At 49.4% G+C, this 14601-nt stretch overlaps 1 protein-coding gene across 1 annotated transcript in view; it reads right to left on the bottom strand.

Moving 5' to 3' along the window:
• The window catches only part of LOC119445854 (protein ABHD15-like), a 209707-nt gene that overhangs the window by 8413 nt on the left and 186693 nt on the right, over positions 1-14601 (bottom strand). Inside the window, 2 exon segments of the mRNA XM_037710158.2 lie at positions 7960-8176; positions 8603-8843. Coding sequence (XP_037566086.1) covers positions 7960-8176; positions 8603-8843 — 458 coding nt within the window.

The raw sequence follows: 14601 nt of genomic DNA, 5'->3' as shown, positions 1-14601 counted from the left end.
TTAAAGATCCCTGGCGGCTTCTCACGCTTCCCGGCAACTGCAGCTTATGAAGCCGTAATGTTTACCGGTAAACGCTGGCGGCGAACCGTGGCCCCACGCGTCGCAGGCTTACAAAGCGACGCGGGCATTGTTACAGTTCATGAAGTCGACTGGCCTCGGTGACCGATTGTGAAGTGTTGGACAACCGCTGGCGGCGAACGCTACGCACGAAGGGGAGCGTCCCGGTGGTTTTTTAACAGCGAAACTGTTCTAGCTAACCGTAAAAAGTGGCACCTGCTGTCGCAAAACCTCGCCGAGCTATGACGGCACTGCGTTGCCTAGCAACCACCTCGAGGACCGGCGTGGGCCTTGCCTCCTCTCCGTGCCCTGCACATGTTGCCTTCACATGGGACGTTAAGGAGAGAGAAGGAGAGCATGCGCGCGGTGCGCGCAATGCTCGGGAGAGAGAAAGAGAAATGAGAGCGAGATGGAGAGAGAAATAAATTGTAGCAGCACCAACGAGGCAACGCGCAGAGCTGCTGGCGACACCACCCGCGTTGCCTAGCCGCGCATGCGCCGAATCAGTAGCGATGAGGTCACCACGCGTTGCCTAGTAACTGCCGGCGCAGGTGCGCGCTCGCTTCGCCCGACACAGACACGGCTCCTGCCAGTCTGCCTGCGTTTGTGGCATGCCAGGAACGCTATCGCTTGTAGGCGCCGACGCGTTCAGCGCTAGTCACGCGAAATGTCGCGAAAGAGAAGGTACCCCCGAAAATGATCGCTCGAGAATACCTTCCCTACATGCGTAGTTAAGTTAAACCAAGTTAAGACCTCGCAGCAACTAAGTTAATACCTAGCAGTAGCAGCCAGTAAGACTTGAGGATTGGCACTTTCGCTCTGCCTAATACTCGTGCCACACGGGCAAAGTAAAGTGCACTTTGAGCGAGTGCACTTCGCGGCTAGTGTCATTCGCAGGCTGCCACACGGGAACGCTTAGTGACAGTGACTCACGGCAGAGTGCACTTGCCGGCGAGTGTGTTCGGTGTAGCATCGTTAGCAATGTTTAGAAGATACATAAAGTGATACTGAAAGAAGAGTCAGGAGTAATTTTTGATAACATTGTTTTAAATTGCTAACGTTACAAGATAATAAGATGTGCCACACCGCAAAAAAAAAAGAAAAAGAAAAACAAGACCAGCAAAAAAAAAAAAAAAAGCTACTCCTGCGCTCTGGCTGTTCACGGCCACGCCGGAACAGCCGGCGTGGCCGTGACTGCGCAGTTGTTTGGCGGATAGAGTCGTTTTGACTGTTGCTGGTCAAGTTTCCATCGTTGCCGGCGCTTATATAAAGGCGGATTGTAAATGTTGTTTCTAACATTAATCAACTGTTTTCGTGCACACATTTTTATATGAATAAATATATGCTTTCCCGTCTGACTCCCTCTCGGTCGCCATGGCCATCAATTTGAAAGAACACTTTTCTTTCTCATGTAGCAGCACACCACCAAAGTGACATTCAGCGCGCTGAAGCGCACTCGCTCAAAGTGCACTTTAATTTGCACGTGTGGCACGGGTATAAGCTTTGCACGAGCGAGTGCGAACTTGCCCGCTTTTTTTCTTTTTACTTTCCCCCGCCCGGGCGGTCGGCGCCGCCGCTCGGTGATTGGTAGAAACGCGCTGGCACTGACATTGCTAGCGTACTGGCATTGCAACGCACTGGCATTGCTAGCGAATTTTCGCTGACGCTCAACGCCATTGGCGCCATGCTCACTGCGTAACGGGTCTTTTAACGATATCGCTTTAACTTGACATGCCAGTTACGTATGAGGTGTGGCGACACATGAACAGAATGACTGTACCCATGCATGCCTCATGGCACTCTGACGGTGTTTTACATAAACCTCTATAATATTCTCAATGATGCATTAACAGACGTGATGAACTCGCTTGTCAAATTGGAATAAAAACTTTTTTTTCGAAGTAGTGCGTTGTTTTATTGCTAAAGGAAGGCATGTATCCAAGCGAGCCTATGCCTTGGAGGTCAACAACATTACTGAACACTGATTGTAAAATAGTTGCGACCATACTAGCATTACGATTAGGACCATTCCCGAACGAATAAATCTCAACTTTACAATCATGTCGAGTGTGGGGACGTTCAGCTTTAGCGAATCTCACACTAATAAGAAATTAGCTTGCCTATACTAAGGAGAAAGGAGCATCAGGCGCATGCGTGTCTCTAGACGTACGCGAGTGAGCTAAATGTTCTGGCGCCTTTAAGATAAAGGACGCGCGCTGTGAATGAAATGGCGATTGTCAAAGCTTTGAGGAATAGTTCAGCCAGGAACATAAGAGCTTGTTTGAGCAACCTTGGCGGTTGACTAGCATAGCTTATACCTTGCATATACGACATAGAGAAAAAAAAATGTCACAGTTTCGCCCTAAGGGCGAAGCAATGAATGCGATAGCAACACAGCGATGTCATACGAAGTAAGGTGAGCGGCTTTGGTAGCAACAACACGCAGAACTGTTGTCGACGCCATCGGCGTTTTGCCCGCGTTAGCTCAAAATGCGTGCGGCGTTGGTGACTGTTGCTGGAGCCTCTGATATAAATAGGCACTTGGTGCCGCAGCTAAACGTCGCCTCCCTTCCCTCCCCCTCCCCCACGGCCTCTCACGCGTCTGAAGAAGGCGCGTTTGCTCTACATATATGGTGATTGTAAAGGAGAAAAGAGACGCCTACTTCTGCAGCCCTTAAGCGAGCACGGCGCAGAACGCGCGTTTGTTCTCCGCCGTGCGTTCACTCCTCGTGAAAGACGCGCCCCTCGCGCCCTTTCACTCGCACATACAGCGTTCGGCGCGCGGCGACGATTTCTTCTCCAAATGACGTCATACGGAACCTCACGGCGACGGCGACGGCGACGCCGACGGCAGAAATCTGCTTTTGAGTGTCCATATAATTGCTATCGCAATAAAATTACACCATCTTCCCGTAGGGGAACCCTGAGTAGTATGCGAAGCAGCCATGGGGTCGACTCAAGTTCCCATTAGTTTTCAGTTCATCGTTTCCGTTAGGTTGAGGTACGTAGCTACCTGCTTCGCGAGCCCGAAGTTCGGGATCGGCCTGTCGCCGCTGCCTTTTCGTGGCAGCGGCTCGAGCCCTCTTCTCCGCGGCGCTGACACTGGCGTTGACGCTGGCGCTGTCCGTGGCACTCATCGCGGCGTTGCGGGAGGAGAATGAGAGGAGCGGAGCGCGCGCGCGCGTCATTGTACCGCGAGCTACAGTGGCGCCCCCCAGCGGAGTATGCAGCGCCTACCGTCGCGCCTCTATATAACCTAAGCTGCTTCGCATTATCGCGCGCGGAGCCGCAGGTGTTGCCATTCGTTCCGCAATCCGGAGAGGAGAGGAGCGTCGGAGAGGAGAGGAGGAATGCCGAGAGGAGAGGAGATGAAACAAGGAGAGGAGGGGGAGGAGGAGGATGCGCAGTGCGGGTGTGGGCGTCGGAGAGGAGAGGAGGAATGCCGCGAGGAGAGGAGAAGAGACAATGAGAGGAGGGGGAGGAGGATGCGCATGCGCAGTGCGGGTGCGGACGCCGCACGGCGGATGGATGGAGGGAGGGAGGGAGTGACAGCCGCGACCATAAGCTGCTTCGCATCTAAAAAATAGCATACACATGCAACATACGGAACATCACGTCGACTACGACGGCGACGCCGGCGGCGAAAATTCGCCTGGAGCGTCCGTCAAATTGGTTTGGCAATCCAGGAGCTTTGCAGAAAGCAAGAAAAAATTTTTAACAGCGGAAGGAACTCGGTTGTAATTGTTGTCAGTTTAGCCTCCCATCCGTCGCACGTTCTGTAGTTGTTTGACGAAGTTGTTTGCATACTCCATTTATGCCACGTACATTGCTCTATAGTACCGGGAAACATAGCGAAGCGCCTCACAACAATCGCGGGAGATTTCCTCTGGGGAGGTAACCCGGCTTAGCATAAAAGCAAAAGTTTTGCATTTACGCGCGAACCCAGTGGTAGGAGTTCGCCGGAAATTAAAATATTCTCCAGAGTGGCAAAAACATTAGTGAAACCTTCTGGCGAATCTTGGGAGACAACTGTTGTTTTATTGGAGCAGTACCCTGAAGAAGGCTTTCACCACAGAGCGCCTCCACAGCCTGCAAGCCGAGGCACCGTTAGACACACATAAGGCAACTAGTAGCCTAATAAAAGTCACAGTTTCGCCCGAAAGGCGAAGCATCTATTGCTATCGCAAATTAATAAACAACTACACAGAGTAAGGATAGTAGTTTTATCGGCTGTATAAACTTGTAAACATTCGCTTGCCAACTAAATCAACAAGCATGGTGTCACGTGCGTGCAAGAAAACGTGAACAGATCTCACTCGACGACCGTGAACACTCGCTGTCAAAATTCTGGCGTGAGGAAGCGCGGCAGCAGCAGCAGCGAGCGAATTGCCCTTCGTGCTGCTCTCTCGCTTCAACGCGAACTAAGCGGCGATAACACAGCGCACACGAAGCTGTTAACATTCGGCGCAATCCTTCCCCATCGCAGATCGATTTCAAGATATGGCCGCGCTCTACCGCGCCATACGCAGCCGCCGCCGGAACAACACTACAAGTAAGCCAAGTGCTAGTTAGCCTCGCACTCAGCGAAGAATAAACCAAGGTGTGCAATAGAACAAAAAAAAAAACGCAAAAAAACTTGGAACCAATGACGTTATAAATCGATTACTAAAGGATATAAACCAATTTCATTGCCTGAAAAGATTTGGTGAGCTATACGCACCCGTCTGCGCTTGAGCGCACTTTCGTGCAGTGGCGAATGACCATATCTAAAACTGTGTGAAACGCGAGACTGTAAAGCATGCTCTGTTCGAATTCGAGGACGGGAAAGTGGCATGTGACTCATCGCGCTTTCGGAGTTTGAGGCGGAGTTTACCGTTGAAGGAATTAGGGTCTCTTTTACTAGCTTATATTCAATATTTTATTGCGATAGCGATTATATGGACACTCCAGGTTAATTTACGCCGTCGGTGTTACCATCGGCGTCGCCGTGATGTTCTGTGTTAAGTCGAAGTGCAACGACATTGCGGCCTCGCGCCGTATGCTGTAGCACGCAGCATACAGTGCCGTATGCTGTAGGTGCGAGCGAAAGTTTACGAGGGTGAGTCGATGGTGGCTTGATGCGGACGTGTCTTCTCGCTCTCGCAAGGGACGAAGGCGGGGAGATGTGCTCGCGCTAGGAAGGGGGAAGGGGGAACGTTGGCGCACATCTCTTCTACCCCAGCTGCGGCGGCTGAGCGTGGCTGCGCGCGTCCTACCTTGGAGGCAATCTGCGCTGGGTTCGAAGGCTAGCCGACCGGAGATAGCTGATGGCTTCGTGTGCGCTATGTTCTCGCACGGATATTTCGCGTTGAAGTGAGAGACAGCGCGAAGGGGAATTCGCTAGCCACTGCTGCCGCTCTTCATCACGTCAGCGTTCCGACAGCGAGTGTCCGGAGTCATCGATTGAGATGTGTTCGTGTTTGACTGTGCGCGCATGATAACATGCCTGTTAATTTAGTTAGTAAGCGAATGTTTACAGCAGTTTATGCATCTGATAAAACGACTAACCCTGCATCGTACGGCTATTTAATAATTTGCTATCGCAATCAATGCTTTGGCTGTCGGGTGAAACCGTCACTTTTCAGTGCCGCCGTTGCTGGGCGGAAGAGCGAGCTCAACCACGAAAATATGGCCAATAATTTTCCCGCTAATCGCAAAGATTCGCGAAATTGCGACGACGTATACATCACTCAGCAATTAGACGTCCATGGTGAAGATGCATTCCTGAGGCACTGGCATACGCGTTTTTTTGATTTATAAAGAAGGACAAACTGGAATTCCCTGTAATACTGTATTGACAATGCTGCTCGAATGAGAGTGATGGGAGGCCGAAGGGGAACACCGCAATAACCCACCTCTATAGTAATGTAGCAGTGTCCCTCCTTCCGTCCTTCTTTTTTCATTCTTCTTTTTTTTCTCCCCTCGGGAGCAACATGTCTGTGGTGTCCTGCGCGGCACAAATATGAAATGACACTAATGTGTTGTTGATATATGTGATTTTTCGCTGTGTGGAAGGAAAACCGAGTCGCAGTTCATATGCTTTAGTGTATTTACGTGTTGTTATGTCTAAATAAACTTCCCTTCATTAGTAGTTACTATGGACATTGTCCAGCACAGACATCAGCGGGACGAGCTATAAGTGCGTTGATGCGCTACCCAAGGATTGCCAACGGTGTGATAAATTTTTATTGTGCACTATTTGGCGTTGTATGTCTCAGTAGAGAATTGACAATGTGTACGACTATGTTGCTCCTTCACAGACTGTGTGACAGCACCCGCAAAGACAGTTTCACATTGTTCAGTCTTCTCTGCTTCTATTGCGATAGCAATTATATGGACACTCTGTGCGAATTTATGCCGTCGTCGTGATGTTTCGTGTAAAGTCCAAGGGCGATGAGATCCTATCATGCCCCGCGCGCCGTATGCTGTGGGTGCGAGAGAAAGTCTGCGAGGGTGAGCCGAGAAGGGTGGTGGCTTGATGCGCGCCGTCTTTCCTCGCGTCCAATGTTGGAAGCCACGTGATCAAGCACGCGCTTAGGGAGGCGAGCGTACGTCTCCTCTTCTAGCCCATCCATGGCTGTGCATAGCTTTCGCGTGGCTAAGCGCATACACGGCCCGCGCACCGTACTTTGGAGGTATTCTGCGGTGGGTGCCGAGGCTAAGTATGAGCCGCCGAAATGACTGATGGCTTTATGCGCACTGTTTTCAAGTGCGCCTACTGTTGAAGGTCACGTAAGCTAAACTTCACAGTGAACGGTTATGAGCTGATACGGAGCCTGTCCAGATGTTTTCCTCCTGTGTTCCTGTCAGCAATGCGCGACGTTTTCTGCTGTAATATTTCATAACAAACCGAAATAGCAGCGCTAGTCGAATGTTGCTCAGTGCACTTTGTCAAACGTACGTACTATTTTTTAAACATGATTCTGTTTAGCATGGTTATTAGCATGGTTCGGATTTGAGGCGGAGACCAACCTACCAACCAATCAGCCAATTAACTGATCAATCAAATAATAACGTAATTACCAATTTAATGATCAATGAGTAAAAAAATGATAAATGGCTGTTGCAACAGATGCACCCCCCTGTAGAGCACTGCACTGGCCGATTTTTCCAGCCCGGGCCCGGCCCGGGCCAGTTTTTACTGTTGGGCTGCCCGCCCGATCCCGACCAAAAGTTTTATGACGAGACCCGGGCCCGCCCGGGCTCGGAAATAATTTACGTTACCCGCCGGGCCTGGCCCGCCACCCCTTTACCTTAGGGCCCGAGCCCGGCCCGAGCCTTGCCTGAGACAGAAAAAGACATGTTTTTCAGAGTCGAAACGTGTGAGGATAACTGGCTGCACGTTACATGCACACCACCAGAAAGTGCGAGCCCAGCCTGGGCCCGGGTCAAAAATCACATGCCGTGCCCGAGCCCGGCCCGAGTCCGTGAAAAAAACTGCCCTACACAGCCCGACCCGGCCCTACGGGTCGGGCCGGGCTTTGGGGTAAGCCCGAGCCCGTGCAGTGCTCTACTCCCCTGCTGTTGTGCATTTCGTCACGTTCCTTCTGGTGTATTTCAAGCCCTCAACTTCAGTCGAGGTCCTTCAGTGATTATTCTTTCCTTACTACACTTCTAGCTAAACAACTGGCAAAAGACCTTCAGGTGTTGTTTTATTGAACATAAAATGGTTTAAGTTGCAGATATATCGACAAACATGGAAAAAAATATATATAGGCGCGTTATTAAGATTGTTGAGAACTGGCCAGTTGTTATGCAGCAGGCTGGGTTCATGATTACCGATGGCCTGCAGGAATGTGTCCGTTACGCCTTTCCTGTTTCCGTCGTGTAAGTTGCTCATCGTGTAGTATGGCTAAGACGTACCGATCGGCCAGGGTGACTGTTCGAGCAGTTTCTCGGGCTCGTAGAGCGGTGAGATGGCTACGGCTGCCAGCAGACCCGACGAGGAGCCGGTGTCACCCAGATAGGCAAGCAGCAAGTCAGCGCCCGTTCCGATGCCTAGCACGGCAACGCGGCAGCGACCGTAGTGGGCGCGCAGGAACCGCACCACTTGCCGTAGGTCTCCGGGGTCGCCATACGCCTGCGATGTGTCCACGCGTTCATGTCTTATCCATCTTGCCTACTTAATTCTAACAGGTCCTTCGCCTCCATTTCCCTGCCATGCATGTCTCCTGAATCGGTTGCACTGTCACTTTGAGCAATGATTCTTAGGACAGACCGAAGGCCGAGCAAGTTGGTAGGATTTCATGGTGCGGAAAGGCAGGCGTAAGAAACACGGTCACAACAGGAACGATAAAGACAAAACACAAACGCCTTCTCTCAACTGAAAGTAGCGCAGTGGCGCAAACGAAGAAAGAAAGAGAAACTCTCGGCACACTCTTCAGGAAAGGCAGCTCTAAATCGTCAATCACGGACACATGCGGACAACCGCGAAAGAGAACTGTTTTTAAGTATTGCGATTTCTCCTTATGCCTAACCTTCCATACGACCGGGCACAGTAACTCACCTGCAGCCTTGGCGTAGTGAGCGGGCATCCGGCGTGTCCCCGTTGAGTGAGCACCACGGCCCTCATTCCCCGAGCCAGGATGGCCCGGCAAGTGTCTCCCACGCTGCAGGGGTCTCGGCCCAAGTCGGGAAGCACGAGCACGATGAGCAGCACCTCGTCCGGGTTGGCCGGCTGAGCCGAGGGCGTGCTGCCTGCCCAGTCCAGGGCCACCAGTCCACGGTCGCGGAGTTGCAGATGTGTCCTGCGATAGTTGACGCGCAGTGGTTATAGGCAGTACAATACAATACGATGCAATACAGTACAATACGATACAATGTAATACAATACAATACATACAATACAATACAACGCAAATGTCCATCAAAAAGAAGGAGGTTGGGGGCAAAAGCTGTCCCTAAGAGCAGCTTGACACTCGGTTCTTTCGGTTCTCTTTCGGTTTAATTACAAGCAATGCCATGGAAAGCTTCCGGTTGCTGCCTGAAGTTTGTCCACTAACTTTAGCGGGCAAAAAATAAATGGCGGGCAAGAGTACTGCATTGAACACTTTGTTCATTGTACCCATAGCACCTTGAGATGAGGTCTACTTCACAAACTTCACCTGAAGTTTTGGCGGCTTGACATTTGTGCATGCGACTACTTCAACAACAGCCAGTCACAACTGCTGGCTAATAGGGCTGCAAAATCTATTTTAGAAGGTCGCCAACAATTACGATACTCCCTAATGCGAAATTTGAGCGCAGCTCTATACGTGTTCTGATTTCACGATATATTGGCTGGCGCGTACAATCTGTCTCGTGCGGCACATTGAAAACGGAGCGAAGTGTGGCGCGACTGCCTCGCTAATCGGGAGATCTCGAGAGGCAGCGCGTGGTTGCGATTCACAGCAGACCTCCGCTCATGCAGTGCTTTGTTTCCATATATGGTATCAGTGGACGCGCTCGCCGCATACCATCGGTGAACAGACGACGGCGCCATCTCATAGCGGTCGTCGCCGCAGAGCCTGTCTTGCGCGGCACCACGCATTTCTTGTCACACTTTCGCCATATCCTCATCCTCCTCCTCTTTCCACCTTATGGTTCCGCTGCAGCCTCCTCCTCCGATTTCCTCCCTGCGCTCTCTTCGCTATCGCCGTATTTCATCCCCGGCTGCGCTCCGCGTTCGCTCTTTCATCCCTCGCTGTGCTCGTTCGCTCGGTTACGCCGAGGGACGACGCCGACGCGAAACGCAGGAACGGGCGCCTAAGAGCTGCGCTCTAAAACTTGCATGATAGTTTAATCATCGTTCTCCATATAGCAGCGCATAACACAGTTTTGTTGTTTCACCCGCCACCCACAAAACGCACTTCATGGAGAGCGTGCTGGAAAATGCCGGCTGGCATTACAGCAGAGCAATGGCTGTAGACCATCTGTGAGCATGGCGAGTCTGAACGTATATATGTTGCAACTCACTCACTCACTCACTCACTCACTCACTCACTCACTCACTCACTCACTCACTCACTCACTCACTCACTCACTCACTCACTCACTCACTCACTCACTCACTCACTCACTCACTCACTCACTCACTCACTCACTCACTCACTCACTCACTCACTCACTCACTCACTCACTCACTCACTCAGTCAGTTGATCAATCAAATTTAGCTATAATTGCTTATGCTAAGTGCAGTTCATAAGATGTCGAAAAACGCTTTAGGTATGCGGTATGTTGTGCATTAGAAGATGTAGAAGAAACGACACTCAGTGGCCTCACTCAGAAACGCTGGAGCCACGTAGGCCATCCCAAATAAAAATGAATACTAAACCAAAATATAACATGCACTTCGACAAGAAAGAAGGGAACCTCACCTGGCCATTAATTGCCTGTTCGACTCTTGTCCTGCCTACTGACACCGTGCTTTAATAATTAATTGATAACCAACCTAATAAATAATTATTTTTATGCATTCATTCCTTAGGTGTCATCTGTAGTATCACAAGGAGTTAGTGAAGTTAGTTAAGCGTTTCTCTCGGCGTAGATATTCATATTCCTCCTGAAGTAATGTAAATGTCTCGTATAGAACGACAGGCTACACAGGTACCTTGGCGTACACGTAAAAATAAATACATCTTGAACGCAAGACGTGACACAGACAAACGCGTCGTTCTAGGACGTTGATCATGGGGGCGTGCTGGTTGGTGCGAAAACGTATCCACGAGGTAAAAATCAGCGCGAACTGGGACACTACGTGACAGAGAGCTATGGGCTTGTCTCTGCGCCACGTTCCATTTTCGTGTTCTTGCCTTCGAGCTCGCCTCCTCCATCCCCTTCCCACTTATCCTCTTCTCATCTCGCTACAATGCATTGCCGTGCCAACCACAGGGCACGTATTATCCACGCTCTTCTATTGATCTCTCTCCGAGTTCGCCGACAGATTCTCTCATCATAACTTATAGCTTCATGGGCTCCCTCACTGGAGAAATGGTGGTGCGATGATTGAATGCCGTAGGCAGTGTTTCTCACTGTCTGCCTGGCTCCTCAGTTCTACAGACTACGTATATATATATATATATATATATATATATATATATATATATATATATATACATATAAGCATATCACAGTGAGCCAACAAACAATAACACGAAGCACAACGTAGGAGAAATTACTTCTACTTAATAATTGAATTAAAGAAATGATAAATTAATGAAAACTGAAAATGGATGAAAAAACATCTGTCCGCAGGTGGGGAACGAACCCACGTCTTCGCATTCCGTTCGTTCGTTCCCCACCTGCGGAAAGTAATTTTTTTCATTCATTTTCATTTGCAAAACGACGTTTTGGTTAAGAAAACAACTGGAACGCCAATGCGTTTCTCCGCAAAGTTCGGGAATTAATTTCTCGAAACTGGTGCCATCCTGAGAATTCTTTCCAAGTGGATCCGCCGCGCGAACTCCACGGCTAGAATTTGTCAATTGCAGTGTGGACCATAAGGCAATTAGTTAAAAAGTGAATTAGTAAATTTTTGTTATGTAGTCAATTATGCATTTCAATTTTTTTGTGGAAGTAATGTCTGCCTCTTCGAGTAGACCAGCTCATGAACTAGAATTGTGCTATCTGCCATAGACAAACTTTAAATTTTTTTGAAAGTGTTCGCTGAAACACCCTGTATTTGGAAGGTTCTTCTTTGCCGTTTCTGTGAAAATTTGTAGGGCTTGCCTGGAGATTCTCCCTTTCTGAAAATTCCGCCAAGCTGCTTGTGAGCCTGTGAGTATTATTGCTCCCACCCCACAGGTTGAGATGGCCAAGGCTATTGCTATTTCTTCTGCCGTATCTATATCTCTTGTTAGGATGCTAGCTGCCATTCTCTCTTGACCCTTGCTGTCGACAACGCTGATCGCATGGGCCGCAGTTCTTGTATACTTCGCTGCATCGGTTTATCGTGTGTCCGGATTTTGGCCATATGTTTTTCGCAGAGTCTCAATTCTGGCGTTTCTTCGTCCTTCATGGTGGGTTGGATGCATATTTCTTGGAAAGGAGGCTACAGAGATGTACTCTCAAATCGTCTCTGGGATAACCCTTCTCTTGTCGCGCCATTGCATAGCTTCAGTACATCGTAATCTTCTGAGTGTTGCCCATCCTGTTTCAGTAAGTTTGAGACGTTCGAGTTGGTTGACTTTGTGTGTTTTGACTAGCTCCCCCCAGTTTTTATGGACACCTAAGCGGAGTAGCCATTGTGTGGAGGAGTGTTCGGAGATCCCAATGGCAATCTTGAAGGCCTTACAGATAAGGGTGGTCAGTTATTTTTTTATTTCTGCCTTCTTTACGTCTAAGTTAGGGGTGCCTTAGGTGATTCTACTGATGATGACAGTTTGGATGATTATGACTGCATCTTGTTCTTTCCAGTCGTATCTTCGGTTTGCTGCCAGGCGTACCAAATGTGCTATTTGCGTGACGATTTCTTGCTGTTTGGGTAGGGTGGAGGCGCCGATCCGTCCTTCAGTACATGTAGGCCGATGATTCTACTTTAGGGATTTGCACTCAATTAAGACAGAGTTCTGGTTATGATATTTCACCTTTAGGCGGTCTTCCCTGGTTTACGCTTTTAATATGAGAAGCTCCGATTTTTCTGGTGCGCGCGCGAGCCCACGAGCCTTGAGGTAGTTTTCTGTACTGTCCACCGCTTCTTCCAGTGCATCCTGTTGAGTTCCTGGGGATCCGCCTGTTGTTCAGATGGCGATGTCATCTGCACAGAGGGCGTGTCGTATCCCCTCTATTACGTTAAATATATTAGGTAGTTTCAGCATGGCTATGCTAAATAGGAGAGACGAGATTCCGGAGCCCTGTCGATTTCCTTTGTTCGCCATTGCAAACTTGTCTGATTTCAGGCTGCCCAGGCCCGCTGTCGCTGTTCTGCTCGTCAGGAAGTTTTACATGTAGCGGCATGCTCTCTCGTCACAGTGCGTGTTCTGGAGGTCCTTCAGCACTGCCTCGTAAGAGACGTTGTCAAAGGCTCCTTTCACGTACTTACCAGAATTGTGCTCTTGCGGCGTTTGCCTAGATGATCGACGACGTCCTCCTTCAGTTGTAATAAGATGTATTGTGTCGACAATTGGTGGTGGAATCCATATATGGTGTCGGGAATGTACCTGTTTTCTTCCATGTATGGAGTTAAACGACCATATGCTCGTATGTGCCCACATGACCATATGCTTGTGCACCTCCTGTCAGCTTCTTCTTTACTTCTTCCAAGATTTCGTTTTCTGAGCCTCCGTTATTGCGGAGGAGCTTCATCAGGTTCTTTCTTGACTTGGTTTTTCATTCTGTCGTGTTTAACAGCGACTTCAGGATGTTCCATGTCATGAGGTTGCTTAGAGCTCCCTAAAGTCTGTCGTACATCTGGTTCCAGTTCTGCCTATAATTGGTCCGCGCATTCTTCGGCTTGCTTGGTCAGTTTCGCAATGCATTTTTTTCAGGACTCTGTTTCGTTTCAGTTTTTTCCATCTACGGATAAGGCTTCTACGAGCTTCCCGCAAGTGGAAAAGGTGGGGGTCCACTGCCGGTGTTTCCGTGGTCAATTGAATTTCCTTGATATATTTCTCTACCTCTTCTGTGATGAATTTGGTTTATTCTTCGAGGTCTTCGGCAGTTGGTGTGGGGCCTTCTTTTCGGAACGCGGTCCAGTTCATGATTTTTGTCTTACCAATTTTGAGTGATGCTCTCCTGTAAGCGACTTACGTGTGTACCACGTGGTGGTTGCTTCCCAGGGTTTCGTCGAGTCCCGTCCACTCCACCTGGGGTATTCGCGCTGTGAAGGTGAGATCCGGGTTAATGTCTGCTGAGACATTGTTTTCAATTCTTGTAGGGGTGTGCGGGTTGTTTCATAATGTTAGCTGATGATATTGTGCTGTGTAGTGGACATTCGTTCCCCTCTTGTACGTCTTGTGATAGCCCGAAGCCGCGTGGCAGGCGTTGAAGTACCCCACCACCACGAGCTTGTGCCTTCTCACATACTTCACTTCTCTCAGAGGGCATCAAAGCTGGCGAGAGATTCCTTCGGGGGGCCATGAAGGTTGCGGATGAAACGGCTTTGATCCGTCTTCCTTTCGGGAAGTATCTCCAGGAAGGTGTGTTCGACGTGATTGTTAATCTGATGCTGTTGGGCCACTAGTAGGTTTTGTGTTAGCATTGCTGTGCGGGTCCTCCCTTCCACTGTATATGAGTTTTGGTATCCTCTGATTTGGTTTTGTCCATTTGGGTTTCTTGCAGGGCTATGACGTCCGGATTCTCTTGAGTAGATAGTCGTAACATTTGGTTTGGATGGATCTACAGTTACACTGGAATATCTTGATTCTTGTTTGGTTTTGTAGTTTTTTTTATTCTGGGGTGTGCTGTCCATCTTGGCCTTCCATGGTTTTGCTCATGCGTGCTTCTCTGGCTGGGTAATTTGGCTTCTTTCGGCGTTGCTCAGAGGCTTTCTCCGAAGCTGTTGTGCGTTCCCCCATTCCGGCGAAAAT

This window comes from Dermacentor silvarum, chromosome 3, assembly GCF_013339745.2.
Source record: "Dermacentor silvarum isolate Dsil-2018 chromosome 3, BIME_Dsil_1.4, whole genome shotgun sequence".
Classification (NCBI taxonomy): domain Eukaryota; kingdom Metazoa; phylum Arthropoda; class Arachnida; order Ixodida; family Ixodidae; genus Dermacentor; species Dermacentor silvarum.
This window is presented reverse-complemented; position numbering and strand designations above follow the sequence as displayed.